We start from the raw sequence: 26,652 nt of genomic DNA on the forward strand, positions 1-26,652 counted from the left end.
CCATATCCCTGCCTGCCACGCGCCAAATTTATCCTCAATCATACTGTTCCTTACAATTAATAGCAGAATTAGAAACAATCAGGGAGCTGGCTAATTACTGTCAATTAGAGTGCGCTAATCAAGCTCCGATCACACACACACGCACACACGCCGCCGCAGCTCTCACCATTAAATGTCAAATTTCATTAGAGACCAGCAACAAAATCAGAAGCCTGACATTCAATTCCAGCCGCGGAGCAGAGAGCGCCGGCTCCCAATCAGCGTAAATGCGGAAGCCCCCCCGCCAGGCGCTCCAGACCCCCCCCGGCCCAACCCCACCCTCCTCAGCTAGGGAACCCGGGCAGTGGTGCCCCTGCGCCCCCCAAGGGCAGGGGCTTTTGGGGGGGCCTCCTCCAACCCCAGAGAGACATTGGTCTCCCTTCACTGGGAGTGGGGGGGGGAGTGGGCTGCCCCCGCCCTTCTGCAAAAAGACCCCCGGCACAGACAGCAGGCTCACCTGCGTTACTAAAAAGCCCCCAACGTCCCACCACCCAACGTTCATTTTGTAAACCGCTTTGAGGTTTCCTACAATCAAGGGGCGTGCAAATTTTACGAATTAAAATGAATGAAACTACATCAGGTTGCGCACAGGATGAAATGCACAGAGTAGGAGCCGATGCCCTGAACGCCAACTGTTTTGTGAGCAGGACTTTGGGGGGGGGCCTGGGAGAAGCCCCTCTTGCTTCTGAACCCCCGCCATGCCAGGGGGCAGGGAAGACAGGCAGGTGGTGGGGGGGGATGAACTTCCTTTGGATCCTGCCCTGCTCAGGATCCCTCCCCCCCCTGGCTGCAGAAGTTAGCGAGGGAATCAGCCACAGGCGGAGAGGGGCAACGGAAGGGGCAGAGCAGAGAAAGGGGTCTCTCTCAGCGTCCTCTGCAAAGGGAAAGACGCCGGCCAGGCCGGGGGGGGGGGGAGCAGGGGCCGAATCACTCTGGCGGATCCTGTCCTTGGGCTACAGACCCACCCGTGCTCAGCTGTGGGGTTCTTGCCGCAGGAAACGCCTCCCCATGTGACAGCCCCATGTGTCGCAAACCCAGCCAGGGCCAATGTGGGGAAGGGGCAGAGCTTGGCAGCAGAGCAGAGGCCCTGCAAGCAGGTCTCAGACACACCCACCCCAGGCCCCTGCCTGTCCGTGCGGACACCACTGAACCAAATGCTCCGTCTCAGAATGAGGATACTGCCTCTGTTCCTAGCTTGGCTGCATGAAGTGGCCCCCTTGCCAGGGGGTCTGGATGGGGCCCAGCCACGGGGACCACACCAAGTCAATGGCTTCTGGGCTGGCGTCCGAGGAGAGGAGAAGCCCTGCCCTTCCTAGGCTTGCCCTGGAGGCCCCGCAGCCACCAGGGCCAACCTCCGAAGGGCTCCTGACCCCCCAGCCCCCACCCAGGACAGGCGCCTGACTCATGGCCCCCTCCCCACCTCTCTCCTCTGTCAGGGCCCTTTCTCCTGCCAGTGCCTACCAGTCCCAGGGGCCACACGCCACCTCTGGCACCAGGAGAGCAGGCGTTGGGCATTGTAGGGGGCAGAGAGCTCCTGCCCTGTTGGCCAGCCTCCCAGGGGCATCTGGCTGGGCACTGGGGGAAACAGCAGGTTGGGGCAAATGTGGCAGGAGGCTCTTTTTATTGCCAGATGGGGGGGGGAGAAGCCTTTCCAAGCCAGAGGGCCACATTCTCTTCTGGGGGCATGTGGGGGGCAAGAACGGGCCACCAAAGTGGGTTTCATCAGCTGGGCAAGACTCTGCCCAGGCCCACCTGCCAAGCGGAGCTCAAGGACGCCTGGCAGCCGGGCAAAAGCTCCCCAGGAGGTTGCAAGGCAGGGCTGGGGAGAGTCCCAAGGGCCAGGCGGAGAGAATGGGAGGGCCACATTTGGCCCCCCGCTTCCCCACTCCTGCCGGCTGTTCTTCTTCCCACAGGTTGAGCACCACGGGCAAGGAGGGGGACCAGGGTGGAATTCGACACCTGCCAGGGCTGCAGGAAAAGCCCTGGGAACAGGGCCGGGTGGTAGCGGAGGGCACCTCAAAGGTCATCCAGACCAACCCGCCTATACGGGAAGAGACTCCTCATCCCAAGCAATGCTCACGCAGGCAGAGCGGTGAACTTTCCCATCTGCCAAGGGCTCCCAGAGCCGTGGGGCTCTCCGGCCACTGCCTATCCCCCCCCCCGGCCTGCTAAAAGGACAGCCTTGCCCACCGCCAGGGGCCAAAGCCCCACTTCCTCTGCTGTGGCCTCTGGCCAGGGCAGGTCCCGGTGGCGCAGGCAGGGCCCGCCCCACCTGGGCGATGGGCGCGGAGCCCTCTGCCATGCCCCACATCCACTGGCTGGCTGGCTGGCTCCCGCCCGCTCACACTCTCTCTCTCCCTCTCTCTCTCGCTCTCTCTCTCTCTCGCTCTGCCCCATCAGCAGTAACAGTCTGATTAATTCGCTTCCAGCAGGGAGCTGATGGGGCCAATGATGGAGGCGCTGCATCAGGCGCGCCGAAATTGATAGTTTTTCACAGTTACAAATGAGGAGCCTCCCCAGCTCCAAATGGCGGCGGCGCAGTCGGACTCCGGTAATGATCATAAAGAGGCTCTCTTTAAACTGCGAAAGCCCCTGGGAGGGAGTGGGGGGGCGGCTGCCGCGCTAATGAGAACGACAAGGGGGCGAGCAGGCATGGAAATGGCTCCTCCACTCTTGATGTGCATTTAACTGCTTTTTTAGTGCGGCGGCAGAGCCAGGAAGCACCGAGTGATGGATGCTGCACAGAAGCATTTATTTTCCAATTCGGCAAAGTGGCTACGTTGGGAAATGTATGAATTATTTTAATTCACTCAACTGTCCTGAAACACCCGTGCAGGAGGGAGGGAGGGAGGGAGGGAGGGAGGGAGGGGGGAGGCAGGAGAGATTTTTGCTGGGGCTCCTGCTTGTTGCAGCCAGACAACGGGTGCAGCACATCCGCAGGCAGGCAGGCAGGCAGGCAGGCAGGCGTGAGAGGGTGGCCAGAGCCTTCCCCTGGGAGGCAGAAGACCCTTGCTGCCCCTCTGCCCCTCTAGGCCTGACCTCCAACCTCCCCTGGTCCTGGGCAAAGCGGGGCCTTGCCTGGGGTGGCCCCTTTTCTCCTGCCTTCTCCCCTTCCCAACCCCTGTGGAAACACTTTGGGGCCCCAGGCTTGGAATAAAGAGCAGAACATGGAGAGGGGAGAGGAGTAAGGCAGAGGGGAACCCCCACCTCCCGGGGGGTGGGGCAACTTCTGGCCTGCAGCTGCCCCACTCCATGGGCTGAGCTCTGAAGATGGGGGCTGAGATATGGAGGGGCAGCTGCAGGGGCAAAGCGCAGCAGGTCTGCCCACCTCCCACAGCACAAAACTCACAAACCCCTTCCCTGTCCCCCCCCATACACACACACACACACACACACACACACACACACACCTGCTGCCACTCACTCACCTGGGTTTGGGACGTTGCTAGGCAGGACGACGGCCTCGCTCCACTGGTCTGCGCTGGAGACAGAGTAGGACCGCTGGTGCATGCCCCCTCCTCCGCCGCCATCCGGCTTCATGCTGAAGCCCACCAGGTTGGTGCCGCTGCCCGAGCGCTCCGAGTGCAGGGAGGTGCTGCTAGCCGAGTGGGGGGCGCCTGCAGGAGAGAGAGAGCCCCCGGTGAGGGGGAGACCCACCTGGGCATCTGCAGCGGAGGGATGGAGCCAGACCCAAGGATTCGGGGGAGGGAGGCCAAGGCCCCGAGGAGGACGCTGGGACCTCTGAGGACAAGAGGAGGCCAGCAGGCAGGTGGAGCCACTATATTTGGGCATGGGGGGCTGGCTGCCCTGATGCCCCCCCATTGTTTGGCGCTCCAGCCCCTCTGCCCGCAAAACGGCACCTTTGCCCCTAAAGGCTACAGGTAAGCTGCTAATTGGCACTGCTTTACGATGCCTTAACAACACCTGTCGAGGGCAGCTTGGGGAAACAGCTTTGTTGAGTCACCCCAGCTTCCCACCCCAGCCACCACCAAAGGGGGGCAGCAGCAAGCTGTGCCCCCTCCCTCTGCCCCCAGTATGTGGTCCTTGGGGCCACTTGCCCGAGAGGCCAATGGCAGTTTCCTGTGGTGGGGAAATGGACAAGGGAGCCAGACAGAGGCAAAGGCCAGGGTGAGAAGGGGGCCATGCTCCTGCCAACCGCAAGTTCTGACCTGCCTGCCCGCCTGTGCCCGCAGCGGCCAAGCCCACCCACCTCTGGCCTGGCACCTCCTGACGCATCTGATGGAAAGGGCAGCAGGAGGGGCATCAGTGGGAGACAGACAGACAGACAGACAGAGGGGTCCTGTGAGGGACCGGCCAGAGAACCCCGGAGGGGACATTGCAGAGCCTGGAGGTAGAGGGCTTGTCCCCCTGCCCTTCTTGATGCTTAATGCCTCCCTCCTGCTCTAGCAAAAACACCACACGCCCTTCAGGATTCCCCCCTTGGCACTGCCAACCCCTTGGCACACAGGAACTCCCACTCTGTCGGCGTGTCCCGGCATTTATATCTTCTTACAATACGGGAACGAAACTTTTGGGAAGAACCAAGCAAAAGCCGCCAGCGCGGACGCTGCTCCCCTCCCATTGCACTGAGCAAGGGGGCCAAGCAGCCCCAGCCAGCCAACCCACCCCCTCCCCCATTTCAAGGAAGCTGCCCCATCATCATCATCATCATCATCATCATCATCATCATCATCATCGTATCTTTATTGTCATTGCCCCCTTCACAGCCCTGGGCACTTCCAGAGAGAAAGGGGGAGAGGACAAGCACTCCTTCCGGGCCCCAGACGGATCCTGGAAGGCAAGGCCTGGGAGACCAGGGAGAGAGCCACAAGCTGGGGCTGAAGGTGCCTGGCAGCCCCCCAGATGGACGGGGCAGAGGGGAGGGGGCACAGAGGCTGATGGGGAGACAAGGGGGCACCATCCTGGCTAGACTCCCTCCTTGGAAGGGGGCGGACTCTCCTTCCCTGAAGGTTTTTAAAGAGAGGCTGGACGGCCGTCTGTCAGGGATGTGCTGGCTGTGATTTCTGCATTGCAGCAGGTTGGACTAGATGCCCTTTGGAGATCCCTTTGCAACACGACTATTCAAAGAGGAGCGCAGTCTGGCTGCCCTGGGGCTGCGTCAGCCTGTGCCAAGGCAGCCCCCCGAGCTCCTGCTGCCCACCCCACACAGCTGGGGCTCCAAGCAACGGCAGCTGCTCTCAAGCCAAACCCGGCCAGAGCCTTGGGCTGATATTTATCTCTGTGCCACAGAGACCATTGCCAGGACGGGTGTAAAGGGGTCTAGGGTCCGAGGGGAGCCTTGTCGCTCCGCTGGCCCCCTCCCCTGCCCCACCCTGGGATGAGTGACAGGGCCGCCCGCTCTCTGCTCCGCTGAGCTCCCCCTCCCTCTGGCGGTTCAGCGCCTGAAAAACACGTGTAAAACCATGACACTGACTTTGCCTCTAATTAGCCCTTAATTTACAAGACATACTCGGAAGGGTAATTAGCTGGTGCTCGGCTCCCGGCTGCCACATCCATCTCTCTTGCTGCCTTCCCTGGCAGGAGGGGAGGGGCCGCAGGAGCGGCAGGCGGGAGCAGCCATGGTCAAGACCCCCCCAGCCAGAAGCTGGAGATGACGGGGAGCCGCGAGGTCCCAGCCAGGGCTGCCAGGGCAGACGATTCACTGGGGCAGCAGATCCCAACGTTAATCTTCCTTCCCTCCTTGTTCCTAAGGCAGAACCTCTCTCGCCCCTTCTTCCCTGGTGGGGAGATGGACATCATTCTGGGGTCCATCTCAGGGGGCAAAATGTCTTGGGCCTGCCTCTAGCAGCGAGAGGAGCAAGAGGAGGAGGGACTCCCCCCACCAGCCACCCTCCCACCTCTGGGCAGAGCAGTGGCATTGTGGGCACAGGACCTCTGGAATGTCCACCCGGCGTCCTCCGGCCCCCCACTCCTGACTTCCATCCTAACACAAGGTGCAACAGGGACACAAGTTTTATGCAGGGAGGGGGAGCTGCCATTCACAAAAGGACTGGATTAATAATAATAATAATAATAATAATAATAATAATAATAATTGTTATGCCCCAGCCACTCTGGGTGGCTCCCATCAGAAAATTAAAAGCACAATAAAACGTCAAACATAAAAAACTTCCCAATACAGAGCTGCCTTCAGATGTCTTCTAAAAGTCATATAGTTGTTTACAGTGGTACCTCAGGTTACATATGCTTCAGGTTACAGACTCCGCTATCCCAGAAATAGTACCTCGGGTTAAGAACTTTGCTTCAGGATGAGAACAGAAATCGCGCGGCGGTAGCAGTGGGAGTCCCAGTTAGCTAAAGTGGTGCTTCAGGTCAAGAACAGCTTGAGGTTAAATGGACCTCCGGAACAAATTAAGTATGTAACCAACAGGTACCACTGTATTTCCTTGACACCTGATGGTTCCACAGGGCGGGTGCCACTACCAAGAAGGCTCTCTGCCTGGTTCCCTGTAACCTCACTTCTCGCAGTGAGGGAACTGCCAGAAGGCCCTCGGAGCTGGACCTCAGTGTCCGGGCTAGACGATGGGGATGGAGACGCTCCTTCAGGTCTACTGGGTCTTTGAGGCCGTTTAGGGCTTTCAAGGCCAGCACCAACACTTTGAATTGTGCTCGGAAACATCCTGGGAGCCAGTGTAGGTCTTTCAGGAGGGATGTGACTCTGGGTGGGGCATAAAAACGTAAGAAGAAGCCTGCTGGATGAGGCCAGGTGCTCCTCTAGCCTAGCATCCTGTTCTCAAAGGGGCCAACCCATGGTGGGGAACTCTGCCAGCAGGACGTGAGCCCAAGATCAGCCCTCCTTCTGCAGCGAGCTTCCAGCAACCAGAAGTGTTGCTGCTTCCAGCTGGGGATGTCAGAGTCCGGCCATCGTGCCTAGGAGCCATTGAGAGCCCTCTTTTCCAGCCACCCAAGCGGAAGCCCACCGCAGCTTTCTGGGGGAGAAAGTTCCATCATTTAACTTGGTGCTGCCCGAAGGAGGACTTCCTTTTATCTCCCCTGAATCGTCCCACATTCAGCTCCCTGATTTGGAAGTCCACCTGAGATAAGCATCCTTCCTGCCTCTCCTTTATTTTTTAAAAAAGGAGCCTGGTGTGGGATTTGAGAAGAACTCAGGTGAACTACACCTGCTGGGAAGAAGAGCTCCCAAACTGCTCTGGACTAGAAGAACAACTCCAATTTGTCACTCGCCTGAGATGCCAGACAGCCAGTACCTGTGACACACCTGGCTGGGGGGCTCAGAACATCAGTTAGGTTAGCTGAAGTTCTGTGATGGGCACAGAAAAGGAGGGACAATGCCCTGCAGGCAAGGATGCCCCCCCAACAAGCCATAGTTAACAGCGCTCCCCCCCCCCAGCCAGGGTCCTGGGATCAGCTCAAGGCATGCACCTGACCTGCCTGTCATGATGGACGATACCCTCACATCCCAAAAGCACCCCAGCAGATTCCAGACACTTCCAAGCTACAGGCCCCACAACCCGGGCAGACCGAGTGGATCCAGACATTCAGGTTGAGTAGGGGCTCGTAGGTGGGAGGCAGGAGCCAAGCTGCCAGCAGCTCGTCAGCCTGACGCGGTCACTGCCTGGCGCTGGGGGGTGGGGCAGCAACTTGGGTTCATGGCAGCAGCTCTCCCTCTGAAGCTTCCCGGTCCTTGGGAGCTGGCATGTGCCAGGCAAGGCGGGTGGAGCAGGGGGGCTTGGGCAAAAGGAAGCTGGAGGCTGAAATTGCCCATCAGGAGGAAAGGGAAGGGGGCACAGGTGCCCACGCAGCCACAAGCTCATTCTGCAGTGCTGCAGCAAACGGGCCCAGCCCAGTCCTCAGATGGAGGTCCAAGGGGGTGGAACTCAGAGGACTCACAGGGGCAGAGCCTCCCCTTGAGTCCCCTGTTTGGGTTTCAAGTGAGGAATTCTGGATAAAGTGCACAGTGGGTCACACAACACCCCCCCCATTAATTTGCTGCTGTCCTTCATCCAGCCAGCCACTTGCTGTGCCAGTTCAAGGCATGCAAGTCCCTTTCCATTGATGGGGAGTCAGTCTTTGCCTTCCCCTCAGAGTGGGCCTGGTGTGTGTGTGTTGGGCTGGGGTGGGGGGCAGGTGGAGGCTGCTCCACAGCAAAAGCCCCCTGGAAGGACAGCTCACCCCCTGCACCCCCTCTGGGCTGGGCGTTGCCGACAGTGCGTTTGGGAGCAGCAGCCCACAAGGGCAGGAACTTCCAGACCCATGTGCCCGTGGCAAAACAGGGGCCCACAGCAAAGCATTACGTGGAACCCCTGCCAGGCTCCCTCCCTCCCTCCCTCCCTCCCTGTCACGCCAGGAGGGCTGACAGTTGACAGACAGAAAAGGCCCCACAGCGGCCTCTGGAAACTTGGAGCCACCCAGTTTGTCCACTAGGAAACTGGCAGGCTGCAGCCACTGCCCAAGGCACCAGAGGGTCCTTTGCCATCGTGCTCTGCAGGTCTCCCGGGAGGCGGCTGAGGTCCAAGAGCGGAGGGGAGGCCTTCTCTTGCAAGGCTCTGGGGAGTCAGGAGGGAGAGAGGGAGGGAGTTGGAGCAGAGAGACGCCTCGGAAAGCTATTTCACAGAGCTGTGCAGCTGGAAATGGCATGGCAGGCAGGTGAGGAGTCACTGGAGCAGCCCCTGAGTGTCAGGCCCATCAGCACAGATCTGGGCGCTGGGAAGGGAGCAGCTAGGAGTCAGGCTCAGCCGGCAGAGGACAGGGGGGGCCTTGCTGAGGGAGAGGCCCAGGGACAAATGACCCCCACCCCCTCTTTCTCCTCCAGGTGAAGGCAGGAAGGTCAAGGTAAAGGGACCCCTGACCATTAGGTCCAGTCGCAGATGACTCTGGGGTTGCGCGCTCATCTCGCTCTATAGGCTGAGGGAGCTGGCGTTTGTCCGCAGACAGCTTCCGGGTCATGTGACCAGCATGATTAAGCTGCTTCTGGCGAACCAGTGCCGCACACGGAACGCCGTTTACCTTCCCGCCGGAGTGGTACCTATTTATCTACTTGCACTTTGAGGTGCTTTCGAACTGCTAGGTTGGCAGGAGCTGGGACCGAGCAACGGGAGCTCACCCCGTCATCGCAGGGATTCGAACTGCCGACCTTCTGATCGGCAAGTCCTAGGCTCTGTGGTTTAGACCACAGCAGCGCCACCCGCGTCCCTGAAGGCAGGAAGAGGCTGTGCCAATTGTCTTCTGCTGCTTCGGAGGGGAGCGCCCGAACCAGCGGATTCAAAGGACAAGAGATTCTGCCTAAACCTCAGAGAAAGTTTTCTGAGGGTGAGAGCCGTTTGCTGGCAGGACGGACAACCTTGGAAGGTGATGGGTTCTCCTTGCTTGGCGGTTTTTAAGCGGAATTTGGTTGGCCACCTGTCAGGGATGCTTCGGCTGGGATTGCTGCATCGCAGGGGGTCAGACTCGATGGCCCTTGGCAGTCACTTCCAACTCTGCAATCTTGATTCTAGGATTGCTCACAACGACAGATCCCAATACAGTGGTACCTCGCAAGACGAAAAACGCGCAAGACGAAAGAGTTTTCCATTTTTTGAGTCGTTCCGCAAGACGAATTTCCCTATGGGCTTGCTTCGCAAGATGAAACGTCTTGCGAGTTTGTTTCCTTTTTCTTAAAGCCGCTAAGCCGTTAATAGCCGCTAATTTCGTCTTGCGAGGCACCACTGTAACTGCTGAAACACATCAAGGCAGTTGATGGCCCTTGCTCCCCTTAGATGGGCTGTCTCTGGCAGAAACTGGCACACCTGCGCTGGCTCTGTCTGTGCAGGAGGCAGCTGGGGGCCCAGCCCACCTTGAGCTCCCTGGCGAAAGGTGAGGGGCAAATGCAGTAATGAAATCAAACACCCACGGAACCCCTCCTCCAAAAAAGCCCAGCCCTGTGGGGCTGAGGGGCTTAGCTTTCGATACAGTATCTTTATTGTCACTGCCCCATACGGAACAATGAAATTGAAGCATCTACACAAGACATTCAAAAACCCCTAAAAACTCTGAAACCCCATTTTAAAATACAATATACTACAGAGAGACTCCTTATACTGCATTTAAAACAAGAATTGCATTTGGGTAGAAACTGTTTCTCAGGCGGCTAGTCCTGGTCTTTATAACCCTGTACCTTCTTCCAGAAGGCAGAAGCTGAAAGAGATCATTTCCGGGTTTCCAAGCTGTGTCTGATCGGGAGGGACCGGAGATGCTTAACAGGACATTGTGCTCTTTCTTATCCTATGATGCTCATTTTGCATCAAATGTGCAAGTTGCTCCTCAACTAAAACATGACTGTCTTGCCAGAGTGGTGCATGCTCTGGTTATCTCCCACTTGGACTACTGCGATGCGATCTTCGTGGGGCTACCTTTGAAGGTGACCTGGAAACTACAACAAATCCAGAATGCGGCAGCTAGACTGGCGACTGGGAGCGGCCGCAGAGACCACATTACACTGGTCTTGAAAGACCTACATTGGCTCCCAGTACGTTTCCAAGCACAATTCAAAGTGTTGGTGCTGACCTTTAAAGCCGTAAACGGCCTCGGTCCAGGATACCTGAAGGAGCGACTCCACCCCCATCATTCAGCCCGGACACTGAGGTCCAGCGCCGAGGGCCTTCTGGCGGTTCCCTCACTGGGAGAAGCCAAGTTACAGGGAACCAGGCAGAGAGCCTTCTCGGTAGTGGCGCCTTCCCTGTGGAACACCCTCCCACCAGATGTCAAAGAGAACAACAACTACCAGGCTTTTAGAAGACATCTGAAGGCAGCCCTGTTCAGGGAAGCTTTTAATGTTTGATGTATCATAGTATTTTAATATTCTTTTGGAAGCCGCCCAGAGTGGCTGGGGAAGCCCAGCCAGATGGGCAGGGTATAAATAATAGTAATAATAATAATAATAATAATAATAATAATAATGCACAACAGCACAGAGAGCTGCCTTCTACTGACACCCCCCCCTCCGAGGGGCCACCGAACCCAGTCCGGCCAACACCCCCTGAAATTCCCCTGGCATTGCTGCCAGAGACCTTTTAAGAAGGAAATGCTCTGGGAACTGAGCATGGCAAAGTCTGAGCTCCCTGGCCTCTGCCACTGACCAGACTCCTCCCTCCTAAGGCAGGAGCAGTGTTAGCATTGACGGCGATTCATGCATTGCCTCCTAAACCACAGTCTCAAGGCGATTCACATACAAATTAAACAGTTAAAAACACAAAAAGCCTCAAGCGCATTTGTCCAAAGCCCTAACAGGTGAACAGTGGTGGCAAAGACCCATTTCTGCAGCTGGCAAAGCCTGTTGAGAGTCGAAAGGAAAAGGCCCCCACCCTCTCTTTGTTTCCTTGACCTGTGCCCCCTCCATCAGTGGAACTGGCATCATCCCGGGCACCCCATAATACCCTTTCCACATTGGCAAGAACTCAATGATTCCAGAGCTACCCTGTGGAACTCCCTGCCCCTTGACATCAAGCAGGCGCCTTCACTGGACCTTTCACAGAGCCTGTTAGAAAATATTCTTGCTTAAACCAGCCTCCCCAGACGCTTAGAAAGTTGCTGTGAATCTTAACTTGTTTTAGTATTTTAATTTTGTGTGTGTCTTAAAACTATTGAAATGTTATCCTGGTGTTCTCATTTTATGCTTTTGCAAACCACAACCAGGCGGTGTGCAATTTCACGAAAAAAAAAAAAAATGAAACAAATAAAAATGGAGACCCTTTCAGAATAAAGAACGGAACAGTAATACCGCCAGGGCGTTTTGTGAGGAGAGCTCTGCTGCCGCCAGATTGCTCCGGATGACCGAAGAAGCAGCACTCTGAGGTGCTGGAAGGAACACACGCAAAGGATTTTAATCTGTTTTAGTATTTTAACTTTTGCACGCTTTAAAGTACAGCTGTATTTTCATCTTGATTTCCTTCCTTTATCCTTTGTAAACCACTTTGAGGTTTTTGTTTTAACAAGCAAGCAGCGTACAAATTTTTACGACACAAATCAATATTTAAAGGTCCAGCCTCCCCCCCCCCGAATGAGTGGCTGGTGCGAGGGCCAAGCAGATCTGCCAAGCAGACACCCCCCCCACACACACAGTGGTGAGGCCGCTGCTGGCGCCTCCCGAACTCAGGCCCCCTCCACCCACCGGAGGATGGGGGAAGGCTTGGCAGGACCCCTGGGAACAATGCTGAGGGCCGGCCAAGGTGGGGCAGCTCCACGCTCAGATCACCACCTGAATTCTTAAAGCAAAAAGAAAACTTTGAAATGCGGGGGGGGGGGAGGGGATGCTGGGGGAAGAGACACCTTTTATCTCCTAAGCTTCTTTTTGTGACCGAACCCGCCCGCCCCCCGCCATGGCAATCAGGGCCCAAGCAGAAAACGGGCGCGAGGCATGGGGAATTTAGACAAGGGAAGGGGAATGGCAAATGGGAAAGGCTGAGCAGCCCCTCCCCAGCCGCAGCTGCAACCTTCCAAGTCAGAACTGCTGCCGCATCGCCTTTGCCCGCCCACCTCGCTGAGCTGTTTTTCAATTTTACAAAACACATGCAGAGACGGACAGAAGAATGAATCCCGACCAGAGAGGAATGGCAAACCAAGCGGATGGACTATGCTGAAATGGTAAAGTTGACTGGAAAGCTCAGGAACCAAGAGGACAAAAACTTTTAAAAAGAATGGGGGAAAATTATAATCTATTTAGGAGACCACTGCAAGCGGATGAAAACATCAGCAGGATTTTAATCTCACTTGTAACGTAACAAACATTATGGATAATATGGATGGATTGATTACAGAATAATATGCAGTTTTAAATGTAAATAATAGGACCCATGAAGGGGATGGGGGGGGGGAAGTCTTGAGATTCAGAGTAATCTCTATATATAGATGTGTACAGTCATACCTTGGGTTGAAGTAGCTTCGGGATGAATATTTTCGGGTTGCGCTCCGCGACGACCCACAAGTAACGGAGCATGTTACTTCCAGGTTTCACTGGGTGCACATGCACAGACGCTCAAAATGCCGTCACGCACATGCGCGGAAGCGGCGAATTGCGACCCGCGCATGTGCAGATGCACGGATGCAGGTTGTGTTTGCTTCTGGATGTGAATGGGGCTCTGGATCGGATCCAGTTTGCATCCAGAGGTACCACTGCATTTGGACTGTTATAAAATTATATTTGCAAAACCAAATAAAAATGATCAATCAATCAATTTTACAAAACATCAAGAGATCCAAGAGATTCCAGGCATGGATTCAGCGAAGAGAACTGTGTCCATGCCAAAGGTGCTGTGTGGGGCAGGTGTAAAAGAGACACACCTGAGTTAAGGGCAGCTTCCTTTGACCATAGAGGGGGCGGCACCTGCTGCAGAGTGTCCTGGGGGTGGGAAGCACAGCCCCCCCCCTTTCCAGGAAGGCTTCCTCAGTGCCATAGAGAAGCCTTTTCCATCCTGCTGCTCTGCGGGTGCTTTGAACCGCAACTCCCATCAGCCTCAGCGTCATGTAGCCCTGGGGCTGATGGGAGTTGTAGTCTGGAAGGCCCAAGGATGGGGAAGAGGGCACACAAAGTTCAGCGGAAGAGCTGAAGGCTCTGCTGCTCATCACCAGTGGCATAGCGTGGGTTCTCAGCACCCGGGGCAAGGCAAGTAATTTGCGCCCCCTAACCCTTGGATTTTAGCACTCGAGTCTCTTCCGCGCCCCCCCAGATGTTGCGCCAGGTGCGACAGCCCCCCCTGCACCCCCCACGCTACGCCACTGCTCCCACCACAAGTCTTCAGGACAGTCATCCGAAGGCTGGCGTGGGGAGAAGGTCTCTCCGCCCCACCGCCAGGCTTCGGAGCAGCCTTCTGAAGGCTGGTGGCGGGAGGAGGTCTCTCCCGCCTTGGAGAGGTTCCCGCTTCCTCGAGGGGGGGCCGGCCAAACGCGCCCCCCAAATGTTGCGCCCGGTGCGGCCGGCACCCCTGGCACCCCCCACGCTACGCCACTGCTCATCACCAATTACATGACGGAGCTGTTTCATTCTCCGAGCCTTCAAACTTAAAATACAACTTTCTACAAGATTATAAGGTCTGCAGGCTGCTTCTAACCCCCCGCCCCCAAATAACACCTTCCATTTATGTATGACGCACAGGTGGGTTTGCTAAGCAGTCATACACTATATCATTGCATGCTTTTAAAACAGTAAAGGCCTTTGGCGAATTAAACCATCTATGGCCTTTTAGACTCCCCCCTCTCTCTGTGTCTTTGGGGGGGTTGTTTTTGTTATTATGGTATATATTTTTGTGTTTTTTATACTGTAAACCACCCTGTGATCTTTGGATGAAGAGTGGTACAGAAATTTAATAAATTAAAAAACCTTTAAAAATAAAGTAAGGTTAGGTTTGGCGAAAACGATGATTGTATGCTTCTTCCATTTTTGGTCAAAATTCATTATTGCTGCTGTTGTTATTATTTATTTGAATTTCTGATAGATTTCAAGACAAGACACTTTATGGAGGTGGGTAGGAAGGCCACAGCTAATGGGGCATTTAAGGAAGCAGCAAAGGGGATGTGCAGGGCTGCCTGGACAGAGAGCAGGGGCTGGCCAAGATCCAGCGGGGAGCCGCACAGACATTTCTGCCAGGAGAGGAGCTGGTTTTGCAGTCAGGCCTCGCACCTGGGGCCGCTCAGCCTTGGCGGGGGTGGGGGCATGGAAGAGACCCCTTGAAGAAGGCTGCCCCCATTCCCAGGGCAGGGGAGTCCAGAGACCCCTGCTTCAAGAGGCGAGGGAGGGGTCTTGGCTCTGCCTGGCTCTCTCCCTTGCCCAGCGCCCCCCGCCTCTCCCCCTGCCTCAATGTCATCACCCCCGTAGTGAGCAGCAGAGCAGCAGCCAAACAGGTTTCCCTTTTCTTTGTTAATTCTTCCCTCATTACATTTGAAATTCCACAATCAGTGTGCACTGTAATTGTCGAATTTGATGCTAATGATTAATGAATTAAACATGGATCCATCAATTAGTCCTTGGAGAATAATTCTGCATAAAGCAGCGGATAATGTAATTACAGTAACAAAGATAATGAGATGTTAACATCGACAGAGCCCGACGTGACATGATCACAGCAGGCAAAGCAACCGGGCTTGGGGGAGCCAATCGCGCTCTCTGCCCCTGCGGTGCGGGCGGGGGGACGGGGGGGGGCAGGGCACGTGCCTGGCCGGGGCGAAGGGCAGAGCACATGCCAGCCATGCACGCTTAAGAGGGGAACAATCAAGCCAACGAGCCAGCCCCACGCGCACCAATGACGCCACGGGCGGAAGGGCAGAGCAAGCCCCACAGTCCGAATGCACTCTGCCCCCTTCCACGAGGCCCAAACCTCTCCTTCCTCTGGAATCCAGAGCAGAATTCCAGACGCGCACCAGGCAAGGTGAGGAGCAGACCCCTCCTGGAGCCTGGGCAGGCATACCGACCCGTTCCCCATGGGCCTTCAGGAGGAAATACACCCTTCCACCCTACCATCGACTCCCTTCCAGATACACCAAGGTCTCCTCTTCCTGTGCACCAAGCGCCCATCTGCGTGCCACCTCCCTTTGCCCTGCCAGGGTGGGAACATTGTGGCACTGACTCTGCACAGCACCGGGCACTCGGATGTTCAGCAGCAGCAGCAGCAGGCAAGGGCAGGGCATGGCAGAGGCTGCCTGGGAGCCCAGCCCCAAGCCATCTTTGGCACGTGAGGCTGGCCGGGACTGGGCTGCGAGCTGCAGTGCTGAGAGGCCCCCCCAGAAAGCCAGCTGGAGGGAGCTGGAGCCATGAACGCCAAACATGTGCACTGGAGCAGAAACAACAAGGAGATTTGTTGTGGCTGCAGCTTTTGTGGGATCTCTCCAGTTCTTGAAAAGATTCCGCCACCAGTGGCCAGTAGGCCTTCGGAGGGGCCAGAGGGGACTCCATTTCCATCGCCACCCATTAAGACCCTGGCCTTGCCCCTCGGTCAGAACACCAGATTTTCCCTTCCAAAGGATTTCTCCCCAGCCGCCAACTCGCCAGACTGAAGAGAGAGGTTCAGCAGGGCTGGCAGGGGAGGCGGGCAGAGCTGGGCAGGCGCCCGAGCCGGGGGGAACCGCTCCTTGCCGGCACACTCTGTCCACCCACCACCCACCTGCAGGCAACGGCTGCGCTCGCCCGAGAAACAAAGCCCCCACTTTGCAAACTTCCCAACTTTGGAGGGCTTGGATGCTCAGCCGTAATGGGGCTTTAATGCTAGTTATTTGCATTTAATTAGACACTGAAAACCGTTAATAGAGCCGGCACTTTGCTCATCTTCTCCCTTCCCTCCATCACTCCATCTACATTCCATTAGAGGAACATTTGAGCTGCGAAGTCAAGCGCTCCAAAGTTGGGCAGCAGCGGCCGTCCTCTTGCCAGGGGGTGGGGAGCAGGCAGCGGGGGTGGGGGGAAGAGACAGGGGCTGGCCTGTAGCCCCGTGCCCTGTCCTCCTGCGGGCACACAGCAGGGGCAGGCAAGGGGCACCCAAGAGAGGCTGCAGATCAAGGGAAGGGAGGTCTGGGCACTGGCAGGAAGCAGTCCTTGCCAGGCTCCTTGCCAGGTTTGGGCAAAGGGCACGGCAAGGGCAGGCAGCCTCTCCTGTGGGCCTCCCACTGCACCAGCACCTTCCCCCCACCCACCCACCCACCCACCCACCCGGGTCTTTGTGCTTTTGGCTCCCATATGCCAGCCCCACAGCATTTCCTGACTGCCCAGGCCACGCTCCCCCTGCCCATCCATAGCCTTGCCCCATAGCCAACGCGCCCCGCTCTTACTGGAGCTTCCGGGGAACTGGATGCTGCTCCTCTCCTTGGCCAGCCCGTTGGTTTTGGGGCTGGCGCTGGGGGCAGCGGAGGTCGTGGCCCGCGGAAGCCTCTTGCCTGGCACCTTCACCGTCGTCCTCAGCAGGTCAATCTCCTTCCCGTGGATGTTCTGCATGTAGTCCTGGGGGGGGGGTAGAGGAAGTGGGGCTCAGTCGTCTCTCGCACCATCGGTCTGGCAGCTGCCCCCCCATACTCAGGTTGCCTCCCCCCCGACCTTGAAGGGGCCTTTCTCTCCCCACCACAACCACAAGGGAAGCAATGTTCGTGGCCCAATAACCGGGCAAAGCGCAGGACCAAGACCAGCAAGGCCCAGGGAAGAATTCTTTACCCAATGGCAACTGGTCCCTGGACTGCTCCTGCAACAGCCCCCTTCCTCCTGGGGGGAGAGGGAACGGTTTAAGTGAGGGGGGTGTCTGTGAATACCCTGAGGAGCAATGTGTGCTTTGGAAGAAGTGGCTTTCCGTGAACACAAAAATGGGAGAGAGACTCCCCTTCCCACACCATCTGGCCACAGGAACCAGGAATGGGCTGGGACCCAACCACAGAAATTCTGCCCCCCCCAGCACTTGCTGATGGAGCTCCCTCCTCCCTCCCATGAGTCTCTGGCTTGCTCTCTCTCTCTCTCCCCCCCCCAATTTCCAAGCATCTTCTAAGGTTGGACCAAAGAAGTACTGCTGAAAGAGGGAGGGGTGTCTTCCCCCAGCGCTGTGTCCCCATGTGCACTCAGTCCCCACAGCCCGTCCCCAGCGCAAGGCAAGGAGTGCAGGGGGCAGGAACTTCGCCTCCAAGAGAGAGGCGGCAAGGGTCCGCTCCAGTTCCCAAGGAGGTCACCAAGCCGCTTAGGCAGAGTCAGCAGCACCTGCGGCAACAGCACCTTGAGACTCCGGCGAGGAGGAGAAGGAGGAATGATCCTGAGTTGCAGCCCAGGAGAGAGAGGAGGCCTCAAGACACAGGTCTCCACCTGCAGCTGTGCCACAAGGCCTCCCTGCTCCGCCCCACAGCCTCTGCCTCCAGCGGCGCCCGCCCAGCGCAGGGACCCCCAGGAGCCCGAGGATTTCCCCTGCCTCAGCAGAACTGCGTCCTGGCGCTGGCTGGGTGGGCTGCCTGCCTGCCTGCCGGAGAGCAGCACCGCGGTCACCAACGCACCGCATTTATTGCCTGCCATAAAACAGCAATTCCTTCCCAAGCCTCCTCGCTAATTACCCAGCCAGTTCTCTCATTTCATTTTATTACTGGAATTAACAACGAGTTCAAAGCGTGGAAAGCTATTAAGATGTGTGATTAAGCCACATTCAATTAGCTTCTACAAACAATTTAATTGATGTTGCAGATAGAATTAACAGAAGGTGATTGTGTGAATGGCTTCAATGGCTGCAGAATGGGAGGCGCCTCCTTCGTGCGGGGGGGGGGGGAGAGGGGGGAGAGAGAGGGAGGGAGGGAAGGAAGGAAGGAAGGGCAGAGAGGCAGAAGCTGTGCGTGGAGAGATGCTCCGGTGCTCAGGGGGAGCCCAGCCGAGGCAGAGAGAGCCAAGGGCGACCCCCCTGGGCGGACAGAGGCTGCCTGACGAGACCAGGAGGGACCAGGGCAGTCCCAGAAGAAGTGGGAAGGGTGCCGGTGCCCCCTTGGCTGCAGCAGCCACAGCCCCCACCCCCCACGCCCACCCAGAGAAGTTGTGCAACAACCTGTCCCCAGAAGGTCTTTGACACTTGCTCTGCACCTGCCACTTTCCCTCTGTGCTTGAGAGCCGTGTTTGGCAGAACGGTTTTCCTGCTCTCCAGATTTTATGCCCTTGAGCATTTGATTTATGGAGTGGGGGGGCTATATCTCTTTGTCTGCCGCGGAATCCGGAGTATTCTGGTCAGCTGACGAGAGAAGGAAGCCTGGTGGAAGTTAGGGAGGAAGAGGGAACCAAGAGAGGAGCCCCCGTCTTCCGGAGCGTCTCCATCTTCCAAGAGCGCTCCCTGCACAAGGACAAACTTTGCTCTGCAGCTTTGAGATCTAGAACCTGGCTCCCTTCTTTGGAAGGGAGGTCAGAAAGCCAAATTCCAGGCGGGCCATGTGCGGTCCACGCTCTCGTGGATCCTGGACATCCTGTGGCCACAAAACGGAGGGCTTGCCACTGGCCCACCCAGCTGAGGAAATCCAGAGTCCCTTGAATGACTGCTGGGTGGGAAAATGGGAAGAGGGACGGACAGGACGACGTCACGCTCTTCAGGGCCCAAGCTGTGGTTGCCCAGGGCCCTCAGGAGACAGGGCCAGGGTGGCCAACGGGCACAGGCCGCCCGGCCTGGGGCAGCCCAGAAAGTGCCACCTCCCCCCCCGCTCCCCGTCCAAGGGAGCCACGCCTTGGGGTGAGGCGCCACAGGTTCCCCCTCCGTGTCCGTGGTGGTTCTTCATCTCAGCAGCAAACTGTGCTCAAGAGAGAGAGCGCAGGAAGAAGACGGGGAAGAAGCCATTAGCGCCCCAGCGGGGAAGTGACAGAGACGGATGGGGCGGCCGCCACACACATGTCCCCCCCCCTTCTCCTCTTGGCACTGGTGACAAAGAGCTGAGCAGCCACGCAGCAGCCCCCCCCCCAGCCCAGCCCCTTAATCACAGGCCAGGCCAGCCTGGGACCCCGCGGCTCTCCCTGGCAGAGGGGACTCACGTGCAGACTGGGGTGGTAGGTCAGGACTCCGTTGTCGCACAAGGTCACGTACTTCTTCTTCCACTCCTTGTTGAGGGATTTGCTGCTGCGCTTCAGGAGGACGCCCTGGGGGGGGGGGGCACAGAGCGGGGAGGTGTTAGAGGGATTCTGCTCAGCAGCCCCCTCTGGCCACAGGGGCGCCCAGTCGGAGGCCCCACCTGCAGGGGCTCCCCCTTCCCCCAGAAGCTCTCTCCCCCTCCCTGCCCCTGAGGCCAGGCTGCCAGGGCCCCTCTGCCCCTCCCCACCCAGGGACCACGAAGGGGCCCTCAGGCACGGGCAGATCCTGGAGGGGGAAGAAGGCCTCTGGCCTCAGCGCCTGGTCAGTACAAAGGCCGGAGGCCTCTTGCCCAAATGCCCCACCCAGGCTGTGTGGGCGCCCAGTGCTGCCTCTGCAGGATTTGGCCAGACCAGCCCCCCCCCCCGCTGCTTCTCTCAAGACAGCCCAGCCTCAAGAAGCCAAGGCAGGCAGGCAGAAATCTCCTGCCCTCCCCAACCGCACCCCAAGAGCTAAATTGCATCTCACGCCAGGACCTGGCACCATCGTCTCGGAGTCGCTTCCTGCCTGTGCCAAGAGCCGAGGAAGACGGAGGGGCAGCGAGAGAGCAGCAAAGATGGTCCCCACAACTGAGCCGCGGCAGCCAGGCCACAGCCCCTCTGCCCAGCCCCACCAGAAGAAGGGGTTCCCCCCTCCCGCAGAGACTGTGCCTTGCACACACAGCACCCGGATGCAACCCCCCCCTGCCGAGAGCGCAGTCCCGAGAATGGAAAAGTCCAGGGATGCCCAGAAGCCAAGCTTGCCCTGCCTCAGTCTCTCCACTATGCAATCGACATGGGGCCCAAACATTGGCGGTAAAAAAAAAGGGGGGGTTCATGTTTCAGGAATCCAATTTGAAGCAATCCATTTCAGGCACAGGAAAAGGAGAATGCAGTGTGTTCCAAAGCAAAACACACATTCCTGGAAGCCCAAGGGGCTGCGTCTCCATGGAGTCTGGCTGGCTACCCTGCGGGAGGCAAGGGCTGAGCCCTCTTCCGCAATCTTCTCAGGTCCCCAAACCTGAAAGAGTCAGAGGCCAAACTCCCCTGCAGGTGGGGCAAATCAGCCCCCCTGGCCCACCAGCCCAAGAGGCAGGACGTTGCCCAGGGGCCAGAGATGGAGGCACAGCACACCAGCCAGTTTAGGGAGTGCCCTGCCCAGTCTCTGCAGGTGGTGCCTTTCCCCCTAGCTGTGCCCTTTCCTGGGGCCAGAAGTCAAGGCTGAGCTGGCCAAACCCTGCAAGGAGAGCACGGGCACTTGGCCAAAGGGGCTGAGCTCAGGGTCCCCACAGCCCAAGGAGGCCCCGTGGACGCTCATCCCTGGTTGGGCTGACCATAACCGAGGAAGCCTCTCAGCTTCCCACAGCCCAGTCCTTCCCCAGGCAACTGGGAGGGAATGCAAACATGGATGGCCAATAGACCAAGGCTAGGCAGGCCAGAAGGGGCGCGGGTGGCACTGTGGGTTAAACCACAGAGCCTAGGGCTTGCTGATCAGAAGATCGGCGGTTCAAATCCCCACGAAGGGGTGAGCTCCTGTTGCTCGGTCCCTGCTCCTGCCCACCTAGCAGTTCGAAAGCACATCAAAGTGCAAGTAGATAAATAGGTACCACTCCGGCGGGAAGGTAAACGGCGTTTCCGTGCGCTGCTCTGGTTCGGCAGAAGCGGCTTAGTCCTGCTGGCCACATGACCCGGAAGCTGTACGCCGGCTCCCTCGGCCAATAAAGCGAGATGAGCGCCGCAACCCCAGAGTTGTCCGTGACTGGACCTAATGGTCAGGGGTCCCTTTACCGTTACCTAGGCAGGCCAGAGGCAGACCTTGGCTGCTGCTGCTGTTGAAGGCAGGTGGCATCCAGAAACAGGCTCCTCCATCTGCCTCCCATGCCCCCAAACGGGCAGACCCTCTCAGACCCTCCTCCTTCCCCACCAAGGGGACGCAAGACCAGCCCTGCTCCATCAGGCCCACCTAGTCCCACAGGGGCCAACCGGGTGCCTAACGCGAAGCCCGTAAGCAAGCAGGGCCCCAGGGCAAGAGCCCCTCCTCTCTCTTGAGGTTTCCAGCACATTCAGGAGGACAGGGCCTTCCCCCCCTGCTCCTCTTTCTTCTCAGGCCACTCTTGGACCATCTTGTGGCTGTTGACGGTCCAGGAGGAGGCCAAATTTCTTCTGGTCAGCTGAGAACCTCCCATCCTCAGGTCCCCAAAGGAGCAAAATAAAGCCCCCACTACTGCTGGCAAGTGCAGAAAAAGGACACCACCACTGCGGGGGCATGAAGGGAAGTCATGTTGGGAAGCCCCCTTCTCCAGCTGAGAGAGTGAGGGGCCCCCAAGCATTCCTGGGGGTGGCGGGGAAGGTCTGGTTTCTGCGGCGCAACAGACTCCAGTCTAGTCAAGTGTGTCCAAGGTCACAAGGCAGAACAGGTTTGGGGACAAAATGAACCAGGCCAGGAGGCAGGCAGGCCGGACCCCCCCCCCAACACAGGAGATGCCTTCTACCAATAAAAGGCACTGCCCACCCCCTCCAGCCAAGCCACCCCCTCCGCCCGGCTGCCACCTCTCCCCCAACCAGTGTGGCCCCACCGGGGGAAAGGGGTCTCCCATGATGGGGCAGGCCGCCTTCCTACCCACATCTCTCCCCCCCCCCCCCGCCAAGCCAGGCTGCTAGATTGAGGCTGGAAGAGGAGGCGGCAGCGGCGGCAGCAGCAGCAACAGCAGCAATATGCAGGGTAATGAAGCAGGGAGCAGCAATGGCCCCCACAGGACTCGTTTACTCCACAAATCTCCCTTCCACTCACTTTTCGCTAAGAATTTTAACACCAAACTTAATTGTAAAGTCGCGTATTGATTGGAAAATGCAAATGGCAATTTAAATGTAATCTAAGCTCCCAGCATGATCCCGGCTCCCTCCACGGAGAAGCCACCCGGCCCAGGAAGGGAGAGCGCAGGGTGGGATGGGGCCGGAGCAACTGCCCCAGGGCTGGGGGGGGGGCTGGGGAGGATGGGAACACCCCAGGCAGGACAAGGAGGGAGGTGGGGGGGGCGCTCCCCTCTTGCTCAGCCCCACTGAGGAGCCCAGCTCTCCACGAGCGCAAGCCAATCACGGAGGGCTGGGCTGGGGGGCTGGGCTGGTAGGGCTTCTTCCCTCCTGCCCAGCTGCCCCTGTGGGCAGGGAACCCTAGACTAGACGAGCCCCGTGCCTGACTCTCAGGCGGTAGGGGGCTGGAGCCGGCCAGGAGGGTCTGCATGGAAGCTCTGGGGCTTTGGCGCTGCCTGCAGAGGGGCAGCCTTGGGCTGGCCTGAACCCTGGGCCACAGGAGTAAACAGTGCTCTTGTGGGAGTCCCACAATGGGATGTTGGACAGGACAGGCCTCTGGGCTCTCCTTCTCCTCCCACGTCACCGTGGGGAGGCTGCTTCTGCCCCCAAGTTCCCAGCTGGGAGGGAGACTTCGCTAAGGAGCCCCAGCCAGGCTCTGCAGCCCAACAGGAGACCCCTGGCAAGGGCTCTGGACTGAGTTCACACAGAAGCCCCGGGTTGGGGCAGGTTGAGGGGCCAGGAGTGAGGAGAGACCTCCCAGCCTTGTGGCCTTGCAGGCGTGCATCTGGGGGGGGGCAGAGCACCCCAAAATGGCAGCCCAAGTGCCACACAACTCAGTCCGAACTACCTGAATGCCACACAGAAGGCGGCCCAGCCGCCACGGACAGAGACCCACAGGAGGGCTGTGTGGCCTGCAGCTCCGCCCAGCTGCTGCCAGTCACCAAGGCCAGGAGGGGGCTCAGTCAGCCCCCCGACACATGACCCCCGAAAGAGAGTGGGGAGCCCATGGCTGGCAAGCAGAGCCGGGACAGATCATGCCCTGCCCCCCAAGGCCTCCTGTTTTGTCATGGAAAGGAGAGAGAAAGGGGTCCAAGCCCTTGTGGGGAGTGGGCTGCTGGTGGGTGGGGCCCCCGAGAAGCCAAGGGCCGGTAACAAAGTCCTGGGGAAACAGGTTCTCTTTCCCACAAAGTCTGCCTGAGCTGCAACACCCTCGGCTGCACCTTTTCCCTTCCTGCCGTTTTTCTCCCTCAGATTCCCCCTCCTCCAGCTGCCCGGTGTGTCAGTGACAGAGAAAGGTGTTGGCGGGGGGGGGGGGGCTAGTCCTGCCCCTGAGACTTCCAGGAGACATTTTGCACCAAAGCCCCAGAAGGCTCCTCTTCCACAACCAGCAACCGCGACGCCTGTCCACCTTCTTTGACGCAGGTAGAGATCTCAACTTACCAGGTCCTTTCCCCAAATGGGGCAGACAGCAAGGCAGGGGGCTTCCTCCAGAAGACCTGGCGCTGTCTGGAGGAAATCTCCCTGCAGAGACCTTTGCAGTAGTGGAGATGGCAGCAAAACCCACCTTGTGAGAGTGCGGAGCTCGGTCTCCTCTCGAAGGCGGCCTGACACAGAGAGCCAGCCCAGCACTTGACCGGCTCCTGGGAAGGACGTCCTTTCATGCAGGCCTTCTTCAGCAAGGCCAGCCACCCGGCCCCTGGAATCTACGTTCAGGGCCAGGGCTCAATGCCAGGAGAGGCTGCCAAGTGCCTCCTCTTGCACCAACAAGAAGCTGCAGCCAGCCTTTGCAACCTGGCATGACGGGCCAGGCCTGGTCCCCAGCAGCCTCCGGAGATCCATGCCGAATGGTGCCCCCCCCAACCATTGCACGAGGGCCCAAGCAAGCAACATGGAGTCCCACAGATGTCGCCAGCTTGCAGATGGTGCTTGGCAGCCCCCCCCCCCGATGGCCCCTTGGAGAGCATAGCAAAGGCCTCCCCTCCAACCCGCCGCCCAAATGCACACACGTAGGCACACAGAGTAGCCGAACACAGAGCTGGTGACTGCAACACTGGCATGGAGAAACACAATGGGCCTGACAAAGAGATGCTCCTCAGTCGCGGGGAAGGAAAAAGAGTGGGGTGAGCCCCAGGTGCCCCTTCTGCCCGCTCCTCCTCCCCCCGCCCGGCCCTCCCGCCCCCCCTCCAGGGCCGCAGCGATGGGGGAAGAGCGCGAACCTGCTTAATGGGAATGGCCCGCCCGCTGCCGATGGAGTCCGCCTTACACTCCGGGGCCTTCTTCTCCCGCTCGATGTCCGTGCCTTTCCGAGACTGGAAGAGAAGAGACATGGGGCGTTAGATGGGCAGGGAGGGCAGGGCAAGGGAGGCTGCCCCCTGGAGACTCAGGGGAGCCCCCGCCTGCTCTCTGCTCCAGCCCCAGGCCAGAGGAGTGGAGGCGCTGCCATGGCCTCGGCCCCCGCCTGCCCGCCCGCCCCCTGGTCCCCGGGATGGGGTGACAGACGAGAGCAGCATGGGATGGGGTGAGCATGGATGGAGGAAGCAGCAGCAGCAACAGCAGCAGTGGGAGCAGCAGCAGCAGCAAAAGCACCGCCGGAAAAGAAGGCACCAGCCCGACTAATCCAACCGTTTATTTGGTGAACACACGGGCACCATACAAAGTCGCGGATATCACTGGGCCACCGTCAGCCCCTTACAAAAGAGCTTTGACAATAAACAGCTACTTTACATTTAGAACATGATTCTTGGGGAGAGAAAGAGAGAGAGAGAGAGAGAAAGGAGGAGGGCGGGGAGAGGAAGAGCAATAACTCCAGTTCATCATCATCATCATCATCACCACCATCAGCTTAATAAATAAACGGATCACTAGATGAAGCTGGAAACCACAGTCTGCTGAGAAGCGGTCCTGGGAAGGCGCTGGAGAGACAGTGGAGAGCCTTGCGGGAGTCACGGCGGGGGGTGCAAGCGATACATTCAGAACCACAAGAATGGCGGGAGGAGGCAGCCTTCGGCCCTCGGCCGGCGTCCGTCCATCTTACAAGCCCTTGCGTTGTCTGTCCATCAACGCAGCAGCCGGCCGCACCAACCCCTGCGCACTCAGAAGGGGGTCGGAAAGGAGGAGCTGGCGACGGCGGCAGCAGCCCTCTTGCCCCGCACTCCGACGAGCTCAAAAGAGGGGACCTCCAAGAGCCATAGTCGTCTGGGGAGGCGGCGGCGGCCGTGGCAGAGAAGGAGGAAGAAGAGGAGGAGGAGGAAGAAGAAGAGGAAGAAGAGGAGGAGGAGGAGGAGAAGAGGAGGAGTCCATGCAGGAGGAAGGAGGGAGCCGGAGAGCAAGTAGCAGGGCGCGGCCGGCGGCAAAGCGTCCCGTGGCCCCTCCATCTCCTGGCACTTCCTGGCGGCTCTGGCGGTCTTCCTGTCCCCGGAGGGCCCCTTCTCGGCACACGGACAGTCCAGCTCGCCCAGCAAAGTCCCGGCTTAGAGGGCAGGCGCAGCAGACTCCCTCCGAGAGACTTTAGAGGGGGGGAGGAGGAGGGGCTAAAGGCTCCTGCGTGTCTCCGGGAGGAGGGGGGCCCAGGCGGCAGGTAGGGCAGGCCGCTAATCTGAGATCACTCCCAGTGCCTGTCCCTGATCCGGCCCTGGAGAGGCAATGAAAAGTGAGAGAATTGGTACTGAGGTGCCTGCTGGGAAACCAACGGGATCTTCTAATTTGGAAGGAGTTGAAAAGGCCTTTTGGTTGATGAAAAGTTGGAAACAGTGGCACATATCTGCAAATATCGAAAGAATAAAGAGTTTGGCATGTTATACTCAGAAAAGGACGTGTGTGCGCGTCTGTCTGTCTGTCTGTCTGTCTGGGGCACGGCAGGAAGGACACAGAGAATCAGGCCGGCCAGCCCAGAGGTGGGGCGGCGGCAGCAGCAGCAGCGGCAGCAGCGGTCAGGCCGAGCAGATGAGAGAGAAGGAAGAGCCAAGGGAGGGAGGGAGGGAGGAAGAAAGGAGGAAGGAAGGGAAGCAGGATTCTGCCTCCACCTGCTGGCCAGAGACACACTGACACCCTCCGTCCTCCTTGACTGGTGCAGAGAGCAGGAGGGGGAGCCAGGAAGGGGCAGAAGCAGAAGGAGTTGGGAGAGGAAGGCAGGGGGAAGCAGCAGCCATGGGAATGAGCTTCTGGGAATGAGGGGTGCAGAGGTGAAGACCAAGGAAACAGGGTCCCCTCCCTCCCTCCCCAACAGCCAAACAAGCCCCGGCTGCCAGACCCTTCAGGAGCCCCCG

At 58.4% G+C, this 26,652-nt stretch overlaps 1 protein-coding gene across 4 annotated transcripts in view; it reads right to left on the reverse strand.

The window, feature by feature from the left end:
• Positions 1-26,652, reverse strand: part of AGAP3 (ArfGAP with GTPase domain, ankyrin repeat and PH domain 3) — a 99,932-nt gene that overhangs the window by 13,196 nt on the left and 60,084 nt on the right. For 3 of the 4 annotated variants that reach the window (XM_082192197.1, XM_082192196.1, XM_082192198.1), the window contains 4 exons: positions 24,604-24,696; positions 19,505-19,609; positions 16,810-16,978; positions 3,468-3,656 (listed from right to left, as the gene is read on the reverse strand). In XM_082192197.1, the coding sequence (XP_082048323.1) occupies positions 3,468-3,656; positions 16,810-16,978; positions 19,505-19,609; positions 24,604-24,696 (556 nt within the window). Of the gene's footprint in view, positions 1-3,467; positions 3,657-16,809; positions 16,979-19,504; positions 19,610-24,603; positions 24,697-26,006; positions 26,148-26,652 lie in introns of those variants that run through there. The other variant, XM_082192199.1, reaches the window with a different exon arrangement.

Source organism: Podarcis vaucheri (assembly GCF_965113315.1).
Source record: "Podarcis vaucheri genome assembly, chromosome: 12".
Lineage (NCBI taxonomy): Eukaryota > Metazoa > Chordata > Lepidosauria > Squamata > Lacertidae > Podarcis > Podarcis vaucheri.